Consider the following 20,056-nt stretch of genomic DNA (forward strand, 5'->3'; position numbering starts at 1 on the left):
ATGTGACCCGTGTGGCTGTGGTGAGATGTAAATGGCTTTTCAATAAATGTTATGGTTGTAGAGGATACAGTTTTTCCTGTGACATTAGATTATATTTTATTCTTATCAGGAATAACTAACCTTCCTTAAAATCTACCCCATGCAATATAAGTTCCCTGTGGTCTCTTTAGGTTCTCCGTATAGAGACAAGATCACTATAGCAATTCTTCAGCTGCAAGAGGAGGGCAAGCTCCACATGATGAAAGAGAAGTGGTGGAGAGGCAATGGCTGCCCAGAGGAGGAAAGTAAAGAGGCCAGTGCTTTGGGAGTTCAAAATATTGGAGGAATCTTCATCGTGCTGGCAGCAGGATTGGTGCTTTCTGTCTTTGTGGCAGTGGGGGAGTTTTTGTATAAATCAAAAAAAAATGCCCAGTTGGAAAAGGTAAATATTGTCTTTTCCTATTTTATTTTATATTTATGGTCTATTTAAATAATACTTTAAGGATTTGGTAATGAAATGTAGGTGGTACATACTGATTGTTTATTGTATGGTACAGTACTTGTATAACAAAGGATCACAACAAAGTACCCAAAGTTTTACATTTACAGCTTTTAATTTGTCTTCAATGTGTTTAATTGTAGCCAGATTTCAGGACAAGTGACTATTTCTCCTCTTATTCAAGCCTGAAAAAAGACAGCTTTTTACTCCTGGAAGTTCACTGCAGTTAATTTTATGGATGAAGAAGAAATCCGAAACTGTAATGGGAAACAAATTAATCTTCTACAGATAATTCTGATTTTCAAAAGACAAACTGTCTGTAGCTCAAAGTCAAAATCTGAAAATGTCTCTATAGAAATGTTCTTTACAGAAATTTATGCTTGCAAAGTTGTCCTGGTAGCATCTGGAAAAGATTACATCAGCATGACATTTTTTGGTGGGTTAACTACTGATATGGTGTCCTATAATTTCAAGCTGACTCAGTTTTGAAAATTCTAGTGTTAATTTGTTCTGTACTTGAAATTTATACAACCACAATACTGTAATTTTGCCAACACTAGTAATATATTGTGAAATTCTTAGTTAGAATTACCATTTTTGCAAAATAAATAAATTAATCTTTCTCTATATATGTGCCCATGTTAAAACCTAAACTCAAACTGTGTATTTCATTGCTATGACAAATTCTGAATTTTAAAAATTGAGAGAAACTGTTGGATTTTACTAGGTTTTTTTCTTTTTTTCTTCTTTTCCTTTTGAGGATCAAAATGCAACAGCTATATTTATATTGGTATTTTTCCAGATGCTACTGGTGAGTTTCTGTAACTTGAATTATTACTCAGAAAATTTATAATTTGTTTTCACTTCTTTTGAGGAAACCTTTTCGTATCCAAGTGTCCTGTTATAAATATATTGTTAAAGTAGTTTTTTATAATACACAAAGGCAATGTGAGGTTACACGATCCTAAACACAGTTTGAACATGGGTACATTTTATTAAATTGTTAAAGGACCATTTAAATCCTCTTCTTTATGATACTACAGGCTGATTCCTTTCTGTTAACATACTATTGGAATGTTATATTTCTGAAATGAATTTGTGAGGAAAAAGATACCAGTTACTTAAGTAATCCATGTCAGTCTCAATAATTTTTATCCATTCCTAAGGTGGATATGGATTTCATATGGACATCAGTATAATTCGGTTTAGCTTTTCTGGATTTTTAACAAGCACTCGTTTGGAAAAATAGGACTGTTTTGATAAAAATCTTGTAACATGAGTTCAGTACTTTGCAGGGTGTGAATGCTTATCTTATGTGCCAATAACAGGGTGTTGGAAGTTGTGTGAAGAAGCAAACAGAAACTTCTTAATTAAGGACTTGTTTCTCTAAGCCCTATGGTTTTGTGGGTTGGGGTTTTTTTGTGGTTTTTTTTTTATTTGCTTCTTTTTTAGTTTTGTTTGTTAATGGTGGATAGAGATAGCAATGACTGGAGGTATCTGACCTTTTAACAGTACTTGTACCAGAAAGGTTTCATCATCAAACACTGAGATACTTTAAAAAGCTAAAGTTGAATCTGAAGTAGTTAAAAGAGTCAGGTCTCTCTCCTCTCTTTCCTCCTTGCTGCCAATCTCTTACCTTCCCTCGCCTCCCTGCTACACCCACATACCCTGATGTCAGGAGACTAGTAAAATTTCAGTGGAACTTTACTGATGGAATGAAATTAACAGGAGAATGATGCCAGCAGCATCCCTACACATGGCCTACCCCAGCATCCCCTCACCCACTCTGCTCCCAGCACCCACAGACCTTCAGTGAACGTCTTTTTCCACCCTCTCCAAATGTCGCAGATCCCCTTTGCCTAGGAGAGGGAATGGCAGCAGCCAAAGGGGAGATAAGCAGTACAGTCATCTGTCTCCAGCCTCTACATCTCCTCTGCTGGGATGAGTAAACCATGCAAGTGATGCTGCCTTGGCTATCCCATGGGGAGAGAGGAGGCACCTGGTTTTGGTAACATTTATAGTTTCATCCCTTTAGGATCAGAGTGTCATTCTGGCATTTGTATAAAGCTTGTCAACATTTGGAAACAGGGAAGATCAAAGGTCATATTTGCAACCAAGGAAACAAAAGAAATCATATAACTTCAGCTGCTGAGTATATGGAGTATCCTGGGGTATAAATGGGCATATTATCATGTGTGTCTGCTTTTTAATGTATACAAAGTATACAGTTGCACTTCCAGTGGGGAGGCAATGCAGATTTAAAATGTATAATCTAGATACGTTTTTTTAGCATTTTCAATGTCACCCTGCTCCTGGAGTGCACATGTAAACAGAGACACTGGCTGGTGTGAACCTAATTGGAGGAGTGAAATTTGAAAGGAATTGAGCTCAGAAAAGCAGCAAAGTTTGCTAAAAAACTGTTGCATCTTGTAACCAAAGTGGTTCAGAACATCCAGGCTCCTGATATGCTCAAAAGTCCAAAGGAAACATGTGACACTAGCTGTAGTCCTTCTGGGAAACAGATGAATTCATGCCACCACAACACTTTCCAGACACAGAGAAATTCCTCTTTCATTGACATCTTTCAAAAGCAAAGTTAAGCCTGGATGTTATCACAGGTAGACTGTCAGTCACTGACACTTAATATGGCTAGCTTGTTTGAAAAATGAGTGACCTAATTTACTGAGTATTTTCTAGAAGATCCAGATGTGACGGATATCAAAAGAACAGTATATGGATTCAATTCTGCTATCATTTATAGCCATTCAAAACTCATTGAGCCATCAGCAGGTCAGAACTAGGTCTGCTTGTGAAAAAATAGCAGATGTAAATTTTATTAATTTTGAACTGTTAAATACTTCAAATAAAGTGAAATGAGACACGTGTCAGTATACCTTAACTGTTTGTTTCACTAGCAGAGATCTGATGGACTTCCTAAAATATAAAATACTAGATTAAATCTTGGAATGTACTGAAAGAATAACACCAACAAAGTATTTCTGGAGTTATATGATCAAATCATAAACTAAACATCAGTTAAATTAGTCTCTCTGAAATCATTATTTATTTATAATTTATTATAAAAGTAATAAAAACAGTAACTAAATTGATACTGGTTTATATTTTAAATACATTTCCCAAGAAAGACAAAACCAATTGAACTTTTCGTGTTAAATAATTCACAGCTCACCTACACAATTGAGTTGAGAAAGATCAGTCTGGATAGTTTATCTCACAAGGTACAATGAATGAGCACTTAGAAGGACTGGACCCAAAGCAGACATCAGTAGCTGTGGATATACATGTGTGTTACGTACAAAACAGTGTTTTACTTATAACTGGAGATTCTGTTGAACAAGAAATTCTGAATGCTGAACTTTGACATGTATATGAGACTAACTATGTCTTTGAAGGTGGCACAAACTTAACTGGTTGACTCTTGCCCAAAATAAATTTTGTACAAAAATTTCAAAGACCTTCTGCAAAATGCACAAACCGTGTTTTCGTTTTGATAATGTAAGGATAACAGGAATAGAAGTTTCTGATTCTAGCTGGCTCAAAAATTCATGCAGCTTTACTGAGCTGCAGAGATTTTAGGTTATGGTTGTATTTGATCTTAAACTTATTAGAAATTAAGTGTGGTTTTGCTATGATTGCCAGTAATTCTGAATTTGCTGCCTACCTCTAACACACATTTGAGTAATGAGATAAACTGGGGTGTATTTTGAGATAAATAACCACTCTAGTCCTACCTAGTACATAGTCTCACTGATTTTTTTCAGGGGAAGTATTGGGAATGACAAAGCATTGTCCTTGTTTATGGCAGAATTTTGACATTCCTGTTGACACAGCGGGAAGGGGTAGGATGAGATGGCAGGTTGGAGGCTGCCCTGATTGCATTCCTGCAGAGTAACCACAAGATGGTGCCTTATAATTTCTTAGAGGGAAATTTAATTGTTACCTTTTAATAGAATTTATGTCACAATGCTCACCTATTTTTTATATGCAGCCTTTCTAAAAAATGCTAAAGGCTTGTATTCTTTCCTATTGTTTATGATACAAACATCTAATTATGTCATCTGCTTGGAAACATGTTATTAAGCAGACCTTTTTTATCTAGCCAATCTTGACAATAAATGCTCAGTCATTTGCATTTTATAATTGCTTTTGCTGGTGAATGACCTGCTCCCTGATTTTAACAGGCACTCAGAGGGCAGTGAATAAGCAATGTTAGAAACAGAAGCCATTTAAAACAATTACTATGTCCTCCTCCTTTTGTTTATTGATGTACTTCAATGTGTTATGGGTTTATGTCCATTTCATACATTTAGTTTTCTATAGCTCATATTATTATCATAAAGGCCAGAGAAAATACTGACCTTGAAGACCATTGATATTTAGCATAATATATTAATGATTCTTAGTTTGAAAATTTATTGACCTTTCCTTCATTTTTACTTGGGGGTTTTTTTGTTGTTATTGTTTGTTTGGGTTCTTTTTACAAAGTCTTCTCTGAGATTATTTCCATTTTGATATCACCTTCACACAGTGATTAGATATTACCATAAGTGTCAGCTGTGTGGTAGAAACTATGTGTGCACTGCTGAAAACTTCAGGATGAAATTCAGAGTATTGAGTCCATGTCACCCTTGCAAATGGTCATCCTTGTACCTATCCTGGTCATGGTTTCTTCGGAGAAGGTGGCATTGGCTTGAGAAGTTATCCTGAAAGCTGGTTTTAGTAAAGTTGTGGACCCACACTTTTCCTGAGAGGCAAGGAGGGGCCAAGGGCTGCTAGGCTGAAAAAGATGTTGTGCCGTAACCATATACAGTTGACACCATGTCCTGATCATGCTTCTCTCAAATACGGTTTAACTTGTTCTTCATATGTTTACATGAAGTTAGTGTAAATGCTAACGTGAGGTTATTCGCCAGGGTCCTTCTACAATCTGTTTACACCAGGATAAATTCAATTAATTATGTCTCAGAATGCTTCTTTTTAGAATTATGGTGAGTAAAGTGCATACATGTAGCTTGTCCTATATAGAATGGTCTTACAGGAAGAAGTTAATCAGTACTGAAATATTGTGGATTCTTCTTTATCAGCAGGATATGTAGAAAGTCAGTATTTCCATCTTTGTTTTAATAGTTATCTTACCAACAGTGCAAAACAAAATTACCATGATAATTTCATATGAAAAATGAAAAGATTTTTAGGATCCCTTCTTACTTCACCCGAGTATTTTATGGTTTGGGTTTTTTTTCTGAATTTTACTAAATTAGTTTTCATTAAAGTCTTTTTCATTACTTTCTCAAAAAATGCAGTTATGTCAGTGTTATTGGAGTTCAGAGGATATTCCTAATAGTTTAATATCAAAAGCCTTTGATATTTGGGACAGTAGTTTATAATAGTTTTGGAACAACCCCAAAGTAAATCCCAGCCTAGCGATTTTTTGGTTTTTTTCCTTTCCAAGGGGAGGCAAGTTCAAAAGATTTTAAAGTTGAAAAGCCTGTTCCTCAGGCTACAACAAACAAAAGAATGTGGGCATTTTTGGTGAATCAAAGTAAAAATTTGGGATTTATATCTCAAGTAACTTTTATACAACATACAGTCAGTGATGTAGTCTGTATTGTCATGTCATATTTTGTAATGGAGTAACCTCGGAATTTTTAATGTTGGCTGGGAAAAGCAGCAGCAGCTCTGACAGCTTATAAAAGGAAATGTTTTTCCAACCTTAGCACATTGCATTCTGCAGATATGCAGTTGGAAAATTGGGAACTTCTATCATCCTGTACTCCCTTGAGCACTGTATGTGGTTGTATAGACTTGTATGGCTAATTTATGTGTATGTAAGTGTACAGATTACTTGAAGTTGAGGTATTAATTATAATTAAATGCCCTCTTGGAAGCCACCTAAGTATATATTAGAGGATATTTTATAATGGAAGGAACTGTTACAAAACCCAACAAAACAAAACAAAAACACCCAAACCAAAATCAAACCCACAAAACCCCCCAACTTTCACAGAAAAAATGATATGAAAAGACAAAAATGGAAAGTGGAAAAAAGCAATTTGACTGACTGTGGCGTTTTAAAAATAATTTGCAAACAATAAAACATTGTAAACAAGATCTCTATTTTGATTTTTGATTGCAGTTCAACTGATATCTGTTTGGTAATGAACATTGCTTTTGAGGTATTTTTAATATCTTAATTTGTATCATTCAAGAAACAAAGAACAGAAAGATTAGAAGTGTATGTAAAGCTGACCATTGCACAAATAAAAATGTAGGAATATGATTTCAGGAGGCTCACTATCGCGCCACAGATATTCAGATATTCAGATATTCGAAGATCAGTGCTTAAATTACAGGTCTGAGTTATGGAATATTTTATGTTTGACAGGAATTTAAAGTTATATAAAAAATTTTTTTAAACCTCTACATGTCATTTATTTTATAGCAAGTATAGTTCACTTCCACTCATCAGTAGAAAGAAGAAACATTCACATTATATAATTTTTGGCTCCTATAAAAAGAATATTTTCTTCATTCTTAAGGGAAAAAATGTCAGATTATAGAACATTCATGTCTTTCTAATAATTTTTCATTTTCTTCCCCTAAATATTACTTGAACATGACATGTATAAATATTTTAATATATAAATATTAAACTTTGCATTTTGAGTTAACCAGCTAAACTATAGCTAAGCGTAGTAGCAAACACAGTTCAGTTCATCTGATTTAGATTACTTTGACTTTTATATAAGCTAGCAAAGTAACAACAAGCACTTCCAGCTGCCTTCTAGACAGAGAAAATATCCTAAACTGCCAGATGAAACCATGTAATTATAGAGAAACAGATGCTAACCATTTTGATAGTATGTAGTGCAATATGACCATAATAGTTAGTGTTTCCAAAACAGTAGAAACCGTTGGCATTAAGTTAATACTAATAGTCTCTCTCTGTTCAATATGATTTGAGGCCATGCCAAATTTTATATTAAGTCTATACTATCACACTGAACTATAAAACTAATATAAATTTTTACAGTGAATAATGTCCAGTAGACTTTAGCTCAGCAAACTAAAAAAAGCTGTTTAGATACAGCTGGACTCAGGTAAAAAAGGTTGTATTTATTTTCTAAAATGTCTCTGTAAGATGTACTATTTATTTTCAAATTAAACTATATGGTATTATATACAGTATTTTAATCCAGATAGATTCATACTCCAAAGGATTAATTACATATCGTCATCACTTTCTTTCACCATGCCCAAGGATCAGCAAACCTGACCTTCCTTGGACGAACAGAGAATGAATTTAGATCTAGGATCAAAAGTGATTTAACAGGGGAATGAACTTTCACATCCAGTGGCTGAGTGCAAGATCTCAGGTGACTGATTTCAGTGCAGTCAGGATCATCTCTGCTGAAAGGCAGAGAAATACCCTGCACAGCTGTGATTGCAACATACGGAACCATTAAAATGTTGCATTGGATACGTTTCTAAATCAGATAGGCAGTACTATATATTCTGTTATTTATTTGCTCAGCAGCAGCTACATGGCTGAAGTAGTATGAATTGCTATCAGTAGTTGTTAAACACCTGGCAGTCATTTGTAGCCATTGTCCATGGACCGTAGCAATATGTTCTGGAAGAAGACCTGGACTGGTGTGACAAGCTTCACACCAGTAGAAATTATTGCCACTGACTGAAACACAGTACTTACCTCTACTGATCCAATTTGAAAACCCAGAACCAAACTTAGGAACCTTGCGAAATCTGAGACCATGAGCCTCTTTCGCAAGAGATGAAACTGAATAATAAGGGTAGATAATATCTTCTGAATACTTCCCTCTACTTGTCCAACATAGCACCTATCTCCCTAGGGTTAAGCTGCCATCGTACCCCTATTTCAGCCAGGTACTGGAAGCACAAAATGACTGCACCATCCTGGTCTGACAAGACAGTAGGACTGTGTATCATCTACGTGCCGATGACACCACAGCCCAAATTATTTCATTATCTCCTCAGTGGCCTCATATACATGTTGAAAGGAGAGATGACAGGATGAAACCTTGTGGAATCCTGCATGAGAGAGAGCCCTCGGGGCTGATGAGCAATTGCCCTATGCCACCCTCTGGGATATCTCTGAGAGGAAAGAGTGGAACCACACAAGTGCAATCCCATCTGCCCCAGCCTAGGTCCACAGGTGAGTCAGACAAACATCATGGTCAGTGCGATGGCCAGAAAGGCTGCTGGCAAAGCTAAATGAAGCCACCTTTGGAAAAGCTTTCTGCACTGATAGGAGTTTCCCAGCAGCCACAGGAACTAGTGTAGCTGTCAGGATGCACTCAGACTGGAAACCAGGTTAAATAGTTTCAGAAGACCTTAAATGGACTCACACTTGCTTTCCAGAAGTCTCTGTCATCCACCAGAGTTCATTTTGTTTTGTCAGGAAACAAACTTTAGAATTTGAGAGTGGCTGAATTGTTTTTTTGGACAGCAATTCATAATTTATTTAAGGCAAGCTGGAATCTTTCTGTCCCACTGGGAGACACTAACAATATATGCTAGAAGTGGTCTGCAATGAGGTCCTGTATGTCACCTAAGTTCATCACATAACTCTCAAACTCAGTGAGCACTTCAGCCCGTGGAAGATTATTTCAGTGTTGTCTTGTTACAGGAAGGGTCAGTCCCATCAGATTCTTGTTGATCCTCTCCATAAAATAGCTAGAAAAGTCCTTGAAACAATCAGCGTTCAATTCAGTTACAGGGTGAAGCACCTCATGCTTCACCAGGCTGTCTGGAACAACTGTACTGGTCTTGACTTTGTAGATACTATGGTGGAAGCAAAGCTTAATTTATGGAATTAAAATTTTCATTCTGCTTGATATTATTGTCTTTATTTCAGTAGGCAATGAAATCTCTCATAAATTTTTGCCTGAAAATAACTTCCTAAAATGGCTGCTCCTGCTACTTCTACCAAAAAAGCAATAATTGCTAAATCTGAAAATGAGATTATATTAGTTGTATGCTCAGCTAATTGATGTGAACTCAGTCTGCAGTGTACTTGTGCATTATACTTGCTATGGATTGAAAATGTACTACATCAGAAAAGTCTGTGGCATAATATTTTTAATGTAACCATATTATGTGTGTGTATATAGATGTATGTACATACATATGCGTACAACCTTCGATCAACAATCATGTCTAAGACTAAGTATATAACTAAGCAACCTAAAAATCTGATCATTACAAGTACACTTTAACTTCTTTTGAAATGGTAATTCTTCAACTACAATGAAATATAATTTCTCTTTTTCTGAGGTTATTTTCATTCCATTAATTGTTCACCTTGTGATCCTAAGACAACATTTTGCTAGGATTCAAGTTTCTGTCTAGGGTATTTTAAGATTGACAGGTTTTCCATACACACATTCAAAATACTGGAGGAGTGTCACATGGAAGCAGAAACCGATTAGGAGGGAGGGTCAGGGTAGGGCTGTGCATTCATTCTCAGCGAACTTCAAGAAGATGAAAACCAGTTTGATTGATATATCCTACTAGATGCTAGAACACTGACCCATAACACAACAAGATGATGCAGGATTACTGCTCTTACTGCTTTAAGAATATTAAACAAGGCTTCAAATAATATCTGACACACCAAACTGGAAGTAATGAACTTCTGAGTAAATCTTACAGTTTTTTATTGAACGTTGATAGTCAACTTAATATTAACTGCATCAAAGGGGAAAAAATGTAAAACAGCAAGCAATTGGAAATTTTTGTATTTAAAACACATTGAATATTATTCACTTAGAATGTTAAGAGTGGTGCAGTTTGCCATTCCTGTCTTTCTGTTGCTCTTTTTAGGCTGTTAAAAGCAAAATCTATGGTGATAGTCTCATAATTCTAACAAATGCTAATATAATTTCTAATTACCTTTCTAAATTCCTATAAAGCAATATAATGAAAACAGCTTAATATTAATTAATTAGCTTTCATATTAATACATACACGCAAAGATACATTTTTTTCTCAGGCAGTAAAGCCACGCACAAGCTGTCTAAGTAGATTGTAAACAGTGGTAACATTTTGCAAAATTATCATCTTGATTCTGCATGACTTGTGAGCTGTCAGCTGTGGCAAAGAATGACAGAGATACCACTTACTTCTTTACTCTTCTTAAGGAGATGCGCTTTTTCAAAATTGCTTTGTGTTAAAAGGCTAAGAACTATGGTTCTGATTAAAATTTTCTTTTGTACACTTGAACTTAGAATTGCACTTAGAATCCCCACTTAGAATTGCAGCTCTTTTTTCTAATGTTTTGTAGTGATTTGCTGCAACAAAACAGTTGCACTTCACTGCACTATTTAGAGAACTGTATGCCTTCCTTCAACTCTTCTACTATTTGATTATATCTAAGATGACTTGGAGGCAGTATTTACTTTCTGGTAACATTTAAGAAGACAACTTACCATTTTGTAAGGGTTGGTGAAAAATCAATATTAACTGATGTTCTTGTAACAGGCCTGCAGTGTGGAAGGTAAGTTGGGAGTAAAAGGTTATTTTCCTTGAATTAAATAGAGAGTCTTGTAATATATACTAAAAGTGCTCAATTTCATGACGGACAACAGTTCTGAAATATAGCCTATAAGTTCTGTAAACATTTCACTGTTTTTCCCTAACAATGGTCAATTGAATTCAGGATCAAGACATTGGATTATATTTTCTAAAATCATATCTGAAAATGTCATTTGTCTGTCAAAAAAAAAGTATTCTAGAGCTGCTGCTTTTTGTCATGTCTTATTATCCAAATGTTGTATACTAACAGTGAAAGAACACAAAGTTTAACTGTACAGAAAATGGAGACTGTACACAGATTTGAGTTGAAATGAAACAAGAAAAGACTTTCTATTAAAAATACCGGATCAAACATAAAGTAATCCTTTGTAAACCTTCTTTGAACATGATTTTGCAATATGTGGGAAAACTCTTCCTTATATTTCTCAGTTAGAACCCAAAGAAGAATAAGAATCAAGGTCATGAACTTTTACATAGCCTTGAATTAATCTTTTTTAAAATACATGACTAATTCAGTGAGTGAAATTTAAAAAAAAAAAAAAAAAAAAAAAGAGATGTAATATTTCTTTTATTCAGTGCTCAGTTACCAAAATAATGGTACTGTCTGGGAGCTAATACTGTTTATTGTTTTCAGACATTCGATATTTTAAAATACATAGCATACATAAAAGACTTAGTAAATGAAGTAATTAAATCATATTTTTAATGCAATATATGCAGAGAAGTTCCCGTGAACTTAATTTATACAAAATAATTTGAAAACACAGAATGGAAGAATTTTCTAGATAAAATAACTATCTCAAAATTGTGTTAACTGCCTTTTTAAGACTGTCAGTCTTGCCAACATTTCTCATTTAATGAGTTTTCAGATCCAGGTAAAATTCTCAGATAAAATGTGTTGGCAAGTTTCTTGAGAGCTCATTTTCAGGATATTTCAGAATGTTAGCATCAAGTGCATGTACCTTCTTACCTCTGGGCTATTGATTGTAATCCTGTTCCTACTGATATTACCTAAAAATTTATACCCTTTGGTGAGTGCTTGCAGATCTTTGCAAAAGGTTTTGGTGGATTGCTGCATCTTGAAAAGGATTCACTGTGTTTTGGCTCTCTTGTTAGATGTCTTGGCAAGAAAAGACAAGGGACACAATCTTGAAAGTGATAAGTGCTAATCCACCATTTTTAAATTTGGAAGGATTTTGTTCCTCAGAATGTTTCAGTTAGGTGTTTAATTCCAGAGGTGAGAGCCATATAATGGCTGGAGGTAGTGTAGCACTGAGAGTTGCAGCATTTACTTCCTAATGGATTCCCTGTGAAATTCCTGAGTTATGTGCTAGGTTCCCCACATAGTGAAAATGCCAAGATCTGTAAGCCTTAGCAATTTAGGTTGTAAACCATTAGGGACTATTAAATTAAATCTCACCCTTTTGAAAGACTTCAGGTTTAATTTCAGATTCAGAATCATAACTACAGTTCTGATGTTAAGCAACAGCACTTTCTTAAAAAAAGAGAAAGTCTAAAAGAATTGAATATTTTCTTTCAAACCATAGCTGGATAAGAAGGAGGTACAGTTTCCTGCTTTCCACACAATGCTAAACAAAGATACCTTACGCATGAAGATCTGACATATTACAGCTCAGACCATTCAATTAATTAGAAATTTTAGCCACCTCATTCACGCAATGAAAGCCATAAATTCTGTCTTGGATGTCAACCCAGTGCACCAGAACATTTTTAAAAGGGATTGCTAATCAGTGTCCCTTGTAGAAACCACTCCAGCCAGATATGCCAGCCAGAAATGATGAATTTTGTCTTGAACTTTGGCCTCTGAAGGACTTGTGCTTGACTCTACACCAGAGAGATATATTTCCTCTGCTTTGGATTTACAACTTTAACTTTTCTTAGCTGTAGGTGGCTAAACCCTTTCTATCATAAGTCGAGTAGGTGTCATTCCTTTATTTCAAACTCAGCAGGAGAAAAGAATGTTTGAAAGGAAGAGTATCACAACCAGAGTAAGATTACCCTTTCCTTCCCACCTGCCTATTCCCTTATTCATGCAAAGGATTAGGGAAGAGGGCCTTTGTTCAGTATTTGGGGGATTCAGGTTCAGTTCTAACCCATGACTGGGACAACTCATGTTTGCGCTCTTTTGCACTAAACAGAATTTTATATGAAAATACTGAAGTCGTCACTGAAACAGGAATTAACACTGAAGCCTTTCCTCTGCCACTGTGTGCTCCGATCCCTAATTGACAGAACAGCCCATGTTCTCCCTCTCTCCCTTTCTCCTGCTCTGCCTCTGTTAACTGCTTCCATGTGAAGTGGAATAGGATCAGTGGGTGGAAACTGCCAGTGTTTTTACCTTGAAATGGTGTAATGCCTGTAGGTTACACCCCTTTGCTGAGACACTGAAGCTTAAATCTCTTCTGGCAGAAGACACTATTGAATTGATACTCTCAAATGTGTATCACATTCAGCTCTAATGCTCCAGCTGATGTTTGGCTGCACAGAAGAAAGTTGTGATGTCTGCCATGTGTCCTTCTTTAGCAGTTGCCGCTTTTTTTGAGGAACTGGATTTGTTAGGTCCTTTCAGAGCATACCTACTGGACTGATGACCTTACTCATGGGGAACCTGAGTGTGAATTCCGATGGGATCCAGGACTAAGCCAAGCACCAATGTGTTTAGCAGAACTTCTACTTACTGTTGCCAAATGACAAACCTATAAAATTTGATGTGGAAAACTGAGTGCTTTACTGCTCAGAGTGCCTTCAGCCCTGGAGGTTGGAAGTTGAATGCAGACTTTGATAAACACAGTTTCAATTTAGGTTCTCAAAGAACTAGGTGGGGTGAGGTGCTTAAATATTTTCTGGATCTAATCTCCAAACTCCGGGTTTGTATGAATAATGGAGATGTAACAGTTTACAAATAAACAGTTTACAAATAGTGGAGATGTAACAGTTTACAAATAAAGCAGAGTTCTTGATTTGGGAGATAAATTAGACAATTATATATTGACTGATAACCTACTACTAATCACACAAAATCAAAAAATGATCAGGAGATATTTACAGTAATTCTAGGTGCGCTGTCTATTCCCTCCCCCCTCCCCCCCCAGATCATCTCTTTGGACTCGAGATTAGTTATTAAGAAAGCAGAATGCGAAGGGCTAGATCATACCTCAAATTTTCTTTGGGTGAGAGAAATTGTCAGAGGCTTGTCATAACATCTCAGGCTCTGGGATATGTTATTTAGTTAATACATTTTGCCATTAGCTGTAAAACATTTAAGTTAAAGTATATGATAAAAGTGGTTAATTCACAGACACCAAAACTGCGACTCCTCTTCCTTCCATATTTCATCCATACTCCGATTTGCACACTGAGGAGAGGCTAATTGCTCAGCACACTATTAGCAGTTGAGAATTCAGTCAGACTGAGGGAATAAGGAAGGTTTTATTTTACTTTTCAGATTTCTTGCACTGTAAAATGGAAAAAGGGCTTTGAGGATCTAGCTTTTGATGAAAACATGTTAATAAACCTTTTTTCTGATAATACGCTCTTCATAAAGATCAATGAAACTGAATATTTTGGGCAAAACTCCACAAATGATAGTCAGCAGTGGAAGAAGTGTTTAGATACAGAAGATATTAAAAATAATGGAGTAGATTTTAGTTTTCAGTAATGGATATGCATTTTAACAGTATTTAAACATTAATTCAGGTAAACTTCCTATACTAAGACTTGTTTTGTTGAGGAACAGGTATTTAAATCATATGGAAATGAAATTATTATTTTGAAATATGGGCAAGGAGATTTTACTGAATACCTAATATACATGTTACATTCAGATGCTATCCTGTAAGGCTTACCTATGTTAACAGAACATCTGTTTGAAATATTTTTATGTATTATCTGTATTCGTAGTTAGTAGCTGCCAGATAAATAATTGTAGAGACAAGGTGATTTTTTCACTGAGTCATCACAGTTTGATAAGTCATTTTAATTATTATGTGATGCATATTTAAAAGACAGCAATTTGTTATGAGCTCCAGGCTGAGACAAGGCAAACTTACAGGACTGACAAGGCTGTGCCAATAGAGTGAGACTCTACTTCTAGACATTGCAGCAAGACATTTCTTATAGATGTTTTTTCTTCTTCCTCTATTTCCCTCTGTAGAGGTCCTTCTGTAGTGCCATGGTAGAGGAGCTAAGGATGTCTCTGAAGTGTCAGCGTCGATTAAAACACAAGCCACAGGCCCCCGTTATTGTGAAAACAGAAGAAGTAATCAACATGCACACGTTTAACGACAGAAGGTTGCCGGGTAAAGAAACCATGGCATAGAGCTGGGAAGCCAAATACCCCAAGCACAAACTGTCGTCTTTTTTCCAAACAAACTTGCGAGAATGTTTCCTGTGGAAATATGCAACCTGTGCAAAATAAAATGAGTTACCTCATGCCGCTGTGTCTATGAACTAGAGACTCTGTGATCTCAGCAGTTGCAATGGCCAGACTCGAATCACAAGCATCATGGATCAACCAAGTTATGCGGGGTTACACTGTTCGTCATGGGTTTCCACCATTCTGAATGAATGAATGTTCCATGTGAGTTTTGTGGCTGGTTTCAAATGCAGTCTCAGTGAGAAATTACAGGTTCCTTTTGAAGTTCAACAGTTGCCAGGAGATGGAGAATAAATGTCCAAGATGATACTAACCACGGAAGGAGTCTAGTAAAAGTAATATCTCAAAACTGTAGTGGAACTAGAAACCATATGTTCTTCTGAACTTCCAAGCATAGAAGAGTTGGTAACTGCTGGTAGACTGAAACTACCATCTGGACAGGCGATATGAGCTTCCTGGATGGGAGAAATGTTAAAGTGAAGAAACATGAATCCCATGAGTAGAAGGATAAATATGAGGATGCTCACCTGCTTATGGGACTGTCTGTGTCACTGAACTAAGTAATTAAATAATAATTAAAAAAAAATCAGTAACTTAAATTTACCTGGGCTGGAACTTTGATCTAAAAAAAACAACAAAAAAAATCCATAATTTTGACCCAATTTTTAGATGAATGAAAGTTTCCTTAGTACAAAGGAATGTATCTTACAACCTTTAGATATAAGCAATTACTTTTTTTCTTTAATTGTGAAAAGAGGGAGGGGGGTGGGAAGCCGTGTATTTCACACATAGAGGGCTTGCATTTTAGCCTGGAGGGATTTTGAAACCCTTGTTCCTGCTACTAATTGAACTCAATGGAGCCTGTGCAATTCTCGCTAATATTGGAAGTGGGATGGGTCACCTAAAAGAAGTGAATGTGGAGAACTTTAAGGAGGACTGCATTTTTCAATACAGTCACAGTACTAAATGAACAAAATTCTTGAGCAGTTTTTTTTTTTTCCAAAAAAAAAATGTTCAGGTTTATTTGTGGAAATGCAAGATTTCTATGAAAATAGTTTTTGTATGGAAATTTTTGTAATACTTTTTATCAACAAAATAAGAACATGTGTTTCTGTCAGGGGTGTGATGCCAAGCATGAATGGTAGTGCGTGTGCACCACCAACGTTTGGTGAAAACTATTTTTATCAAGAAAAAGGAATCTTAGAAGAGACATATTTTCAAGTTAGATAATATAAAAAATAGGTGCACTACCATCACTGCTTACCATGCTACACCCCTGGTTTCCACTAGGCTGATAACATGCTGTCATGAACAATTGTGTGTAAATGGTAAAAGACACAGACCTCTTGACCACATTGTGATAACAGTTTAAGTGCACTCAGTTTGCTGTTTGAATCCAATGCACAAAATTAAAAAAAAAAAAAAAAAGCATTAAAATTATGTCAGTTTTAGTTGTTTTGTTTTTGCCGTGTGATTTGAGCAACTTATGTACAGTACTTTGTGTCAGTACTGGTACTTAGTCTCAGCTTAGTGCCCTATCCTGCTGCCTCTTGCCACTAAACATGTGGCCAGAGAGTTTGCTGGGATTTCTGAGAGAAGCCAGTACAGCACATTGTGATAAGTTTTTGCAGGATCTGGCTCTTAGCTAATTTATATGTCCTGCCTGTGGTGAGTTCCTGGACATAACATTTTGAAATAGTGCCCTACAGATGCTGAGTCTTGCACCTCCGTCTACTGTAAATTTATTTGTATCTCAACAAAAAATGTATAGGGTGGGCTATGTAGGAATGCTATATCAATCAAAAAAGATTATGAAGATGGTCTTTATATGGAAAATAATTAATTTGACTAATTTTAAAAAACCCTTTTAAATTATCATAGATAATCAGTCATTGGCGAGTAATGAGGTTATTTCTTTACTGGGGCTTAGTTTAATCTTATCATCAACTTTCTAGCACAGGAATAAAAGATATTTCATTCAAATTGTAGAAATTGTATTATGAAATGTGGGGGGGAAGGGGAGGTTTGTGTCTACTACCCGGTTCTCATAAATCTTCATAGAGACTGAGCTGGCCATTTCCATTGTCAACAGGGACTGAGAAAGCAAATTTCCTTATATTTGTGAGAGTTTCACCCCCATTTATGTGATAACAAAGAACAGATTATCTTTGTCTGAAGTATAAACAAGATAAAAACACCTTCAGCAAAGATTCTGAAAATGAGTATACTTACATAATACATATTTAAGTTAATTCTTTAAAATACAAAGGGGAAGAAAGTAATTGTCGTACAACACAATGAAAACTCCTAATTATGATGGTTTGGAATGGAAAAAAAAAATTGGCTATTGCATTTGATTGATGATTTACAATAAAATTTGTAAAATCATGTAATAAAATGCTGTATTATATTCAAACAAACCTTTCTTTTCTCCATTAAGGGTGTTGAAATAAGCAGGATTCCATTCTCACCTTGATGCACATGACTAATTCTCATTAAGCTTTATGTGAGCCGAAGTGTGAATGCAGAATATGTACCAAATGTTTTATTGGGTCAAAGTCCCCCAAGGAACAAAAATCCTAACACAGAAGTAGTGTGGCTTAATTAAGATTTCCGTGAGAATTTCAGCCTTCCATTATTAAAGGAAATATGCAAAGTAACTGGAGATTTGTATTTAAGATCAAGACTAGAAATGCATGGCTCCACAGATTCATAGTAGGATAATGGCTTTTTTTTAAAAATCGTACACTAATTCATAGTTACTTTGTTGTGCATTAGTAATTATTTCTGTATTTTTCACAGAAAATGAACACATTTAAGGAAAAATGACTAATAAAGAGTTGACCCCCAAAGTAGTAGAAAATACTACTGGTAGTTTTCTACTCCAGAAAGCTCAACGGTTCATTTTCCCTTCACTGTTGTGAAGGAAATCCTCAATTCTGAAGAAAACTTCCTCATTTTGAAAGGCCTCTGAATGGCTAGTCCCAAATTCCCAAATTCTCATGTAGTATAAATTTCTATAGGGTCATTAAAATCAATGGAACTACACCAGCTAAAATGAAGTGAGTGTCTGGCCCATGAAGATTCAGACTCTGTACATAACTGCTTTATGTGGTTTCATATATTAGCTCAATTAGTCTGTTGATTTCCCAGGACAGTATGATGGTTGCTTCTCTGAATGACCTTGAATGTCACTCTAGAGAAGACTTTTAAAGCAGTTATAACTCAGTTATATGGTGCTACCTGGTGGATGACAATTGGAGGTAAAAATGGAACAGGACTTGTTTTGTTTTGTTTTGTTTGTGTGTGTGTGTGTGTTACTGTATCTGTTTTAAGGAAGATAGAGGTCTATAGTCTTTAAGGATCTCAAGACACACAATTTTGATCTTCAGGTTGCCTCAGCATGGTCATATAGCAATAGATAACTACGTGGCTATTACAGAATAAATGACAAAAACCCCTTTAGCTTATTGATAAATGTCATTTGTGAAGGAGTGGTAGTGAAAATTCTGAGCCAAATAGTTGGAGGAAATCAAGATATATGTGGTGCTTTATAATAAATGAGTATTTGGCTGATTATAGACATCAGCAGGCAATTTCATAGTATTCTCCTATTACATAAACACAAATACAAACACATCCAGGAAGTATCTGCAAGTTTTGTATGAGATATTACTTTCTGAAGTTTCTATCTATCTCAATTTTCAGTTGAAGAATTCAGTATAGGTTTGACAGAACCTTTTCTTTCATGTTTATATTACTTGAGGGTCTGTGCATTAATCCTTCCTGGTTTCATCCATAGAGTCTTCCAAGAAACCAAAATAACTCTGTTTAGCCCTATTACACTAACTAATTAATATTTCAGAATGAAAAAGACATAATTTATGAAGAAAACCTCCCCACCAAAGCCTCAAATAGAAGTAGGAGAAATGCCCTGATATTCTACAAAATCAAAATGTTTTCAGGGAAAAAGGGTCATGAGCAGAGATAACGGCATACTAAGAGGTAAAAGATAATGCTATAAAATATTTTTTATTATTATTATTATAAGGATATTAGAAAAATATTTAAAGTACTTTAGACACAACTTCACTTAGTTGCCAAATACATTAGTCTCCAAATACATTAGTCTCCAAATACATCAACAATCACAAAATATGATTGCAATGCTGACTACTTTGAAAGCAGCATCAATACTCCTACTTCAGAGGAACCAAGATTTTGTCCAATACATCCCCAAATTGTGTACTGATACAATATTAAAGGCAAAATACAATACCAGCCTGCGTTTAGGTGTACAGGAGCAATTGTGCTTTTTGTCATATTTTCAAAGGCGTGTAAGAAAAGAAAGGGTCGCTGAGGTTGATTCATCTGACATCCAAGATCATCGCTTTCCAACCTCAAATATGTTAGTGTCCTGTTCCCTTCCAGTCTTGCCTCTTTGCCTTCCTACAAGCACCTCTTACACTTTCAAATTTATTTTCAAACCCCTTTTCTTCTGGCTTTCCTATAAAATGTAGTTCTAATTAAAAATAAGGTTACTGAAGAACCTCATCTCCCCAGTTTGTATCCACCAAGACAAACAC

General features: G+C 35.6%; 1 protein-coding gene across 1 annotated transcript in view; it reads left to right on the plus strand.

Annotated features, from left to right (window-relative positions):
• Window positions 1-16,892, plus strand: part of GRIK2 (glutamate receptor, ionotropic, kainate 2) — a 417,408-nt gene extending 400,516 nt beyond the window's left edge. The window contains exons 15-16 of the mRNA XM_010573377.1: window positions 171-421; window positions 15,249-16,892. Coding sequence (XP_010571679.1) covers window positions 171-421; window positions 15,249-15,413 — 416 coding nt within the window. The 3' untranslated portion in view covers window positions 15,414-16,892. The remainder of the gene's footprint in view (window positions 1-170; window positions 422-15,248) is intronic.
• The last annotated feature ends 3,164 nt before the right edge of the window (window positions 16,893-20,056 follow it).

Source organism: Haliaeetus leucocephalus, unplaced genomic scaffold, assembly GCF_000737465.1.
Source record: "Haliaeetus leucocephalus isolate CR32 unplaced genomic scaffold, Haliaeetus_leucocephalus-4.0 Scaffold384, whole genome shotgun sequence".
NCBI classification, from domain to species: domain Eukaryota; kingdom Metazoa; phylum Chordata; class Aves; order Accipitriformes; family Accipitridae; genus Haliaeetus; species Haliaeetus leucocephalus.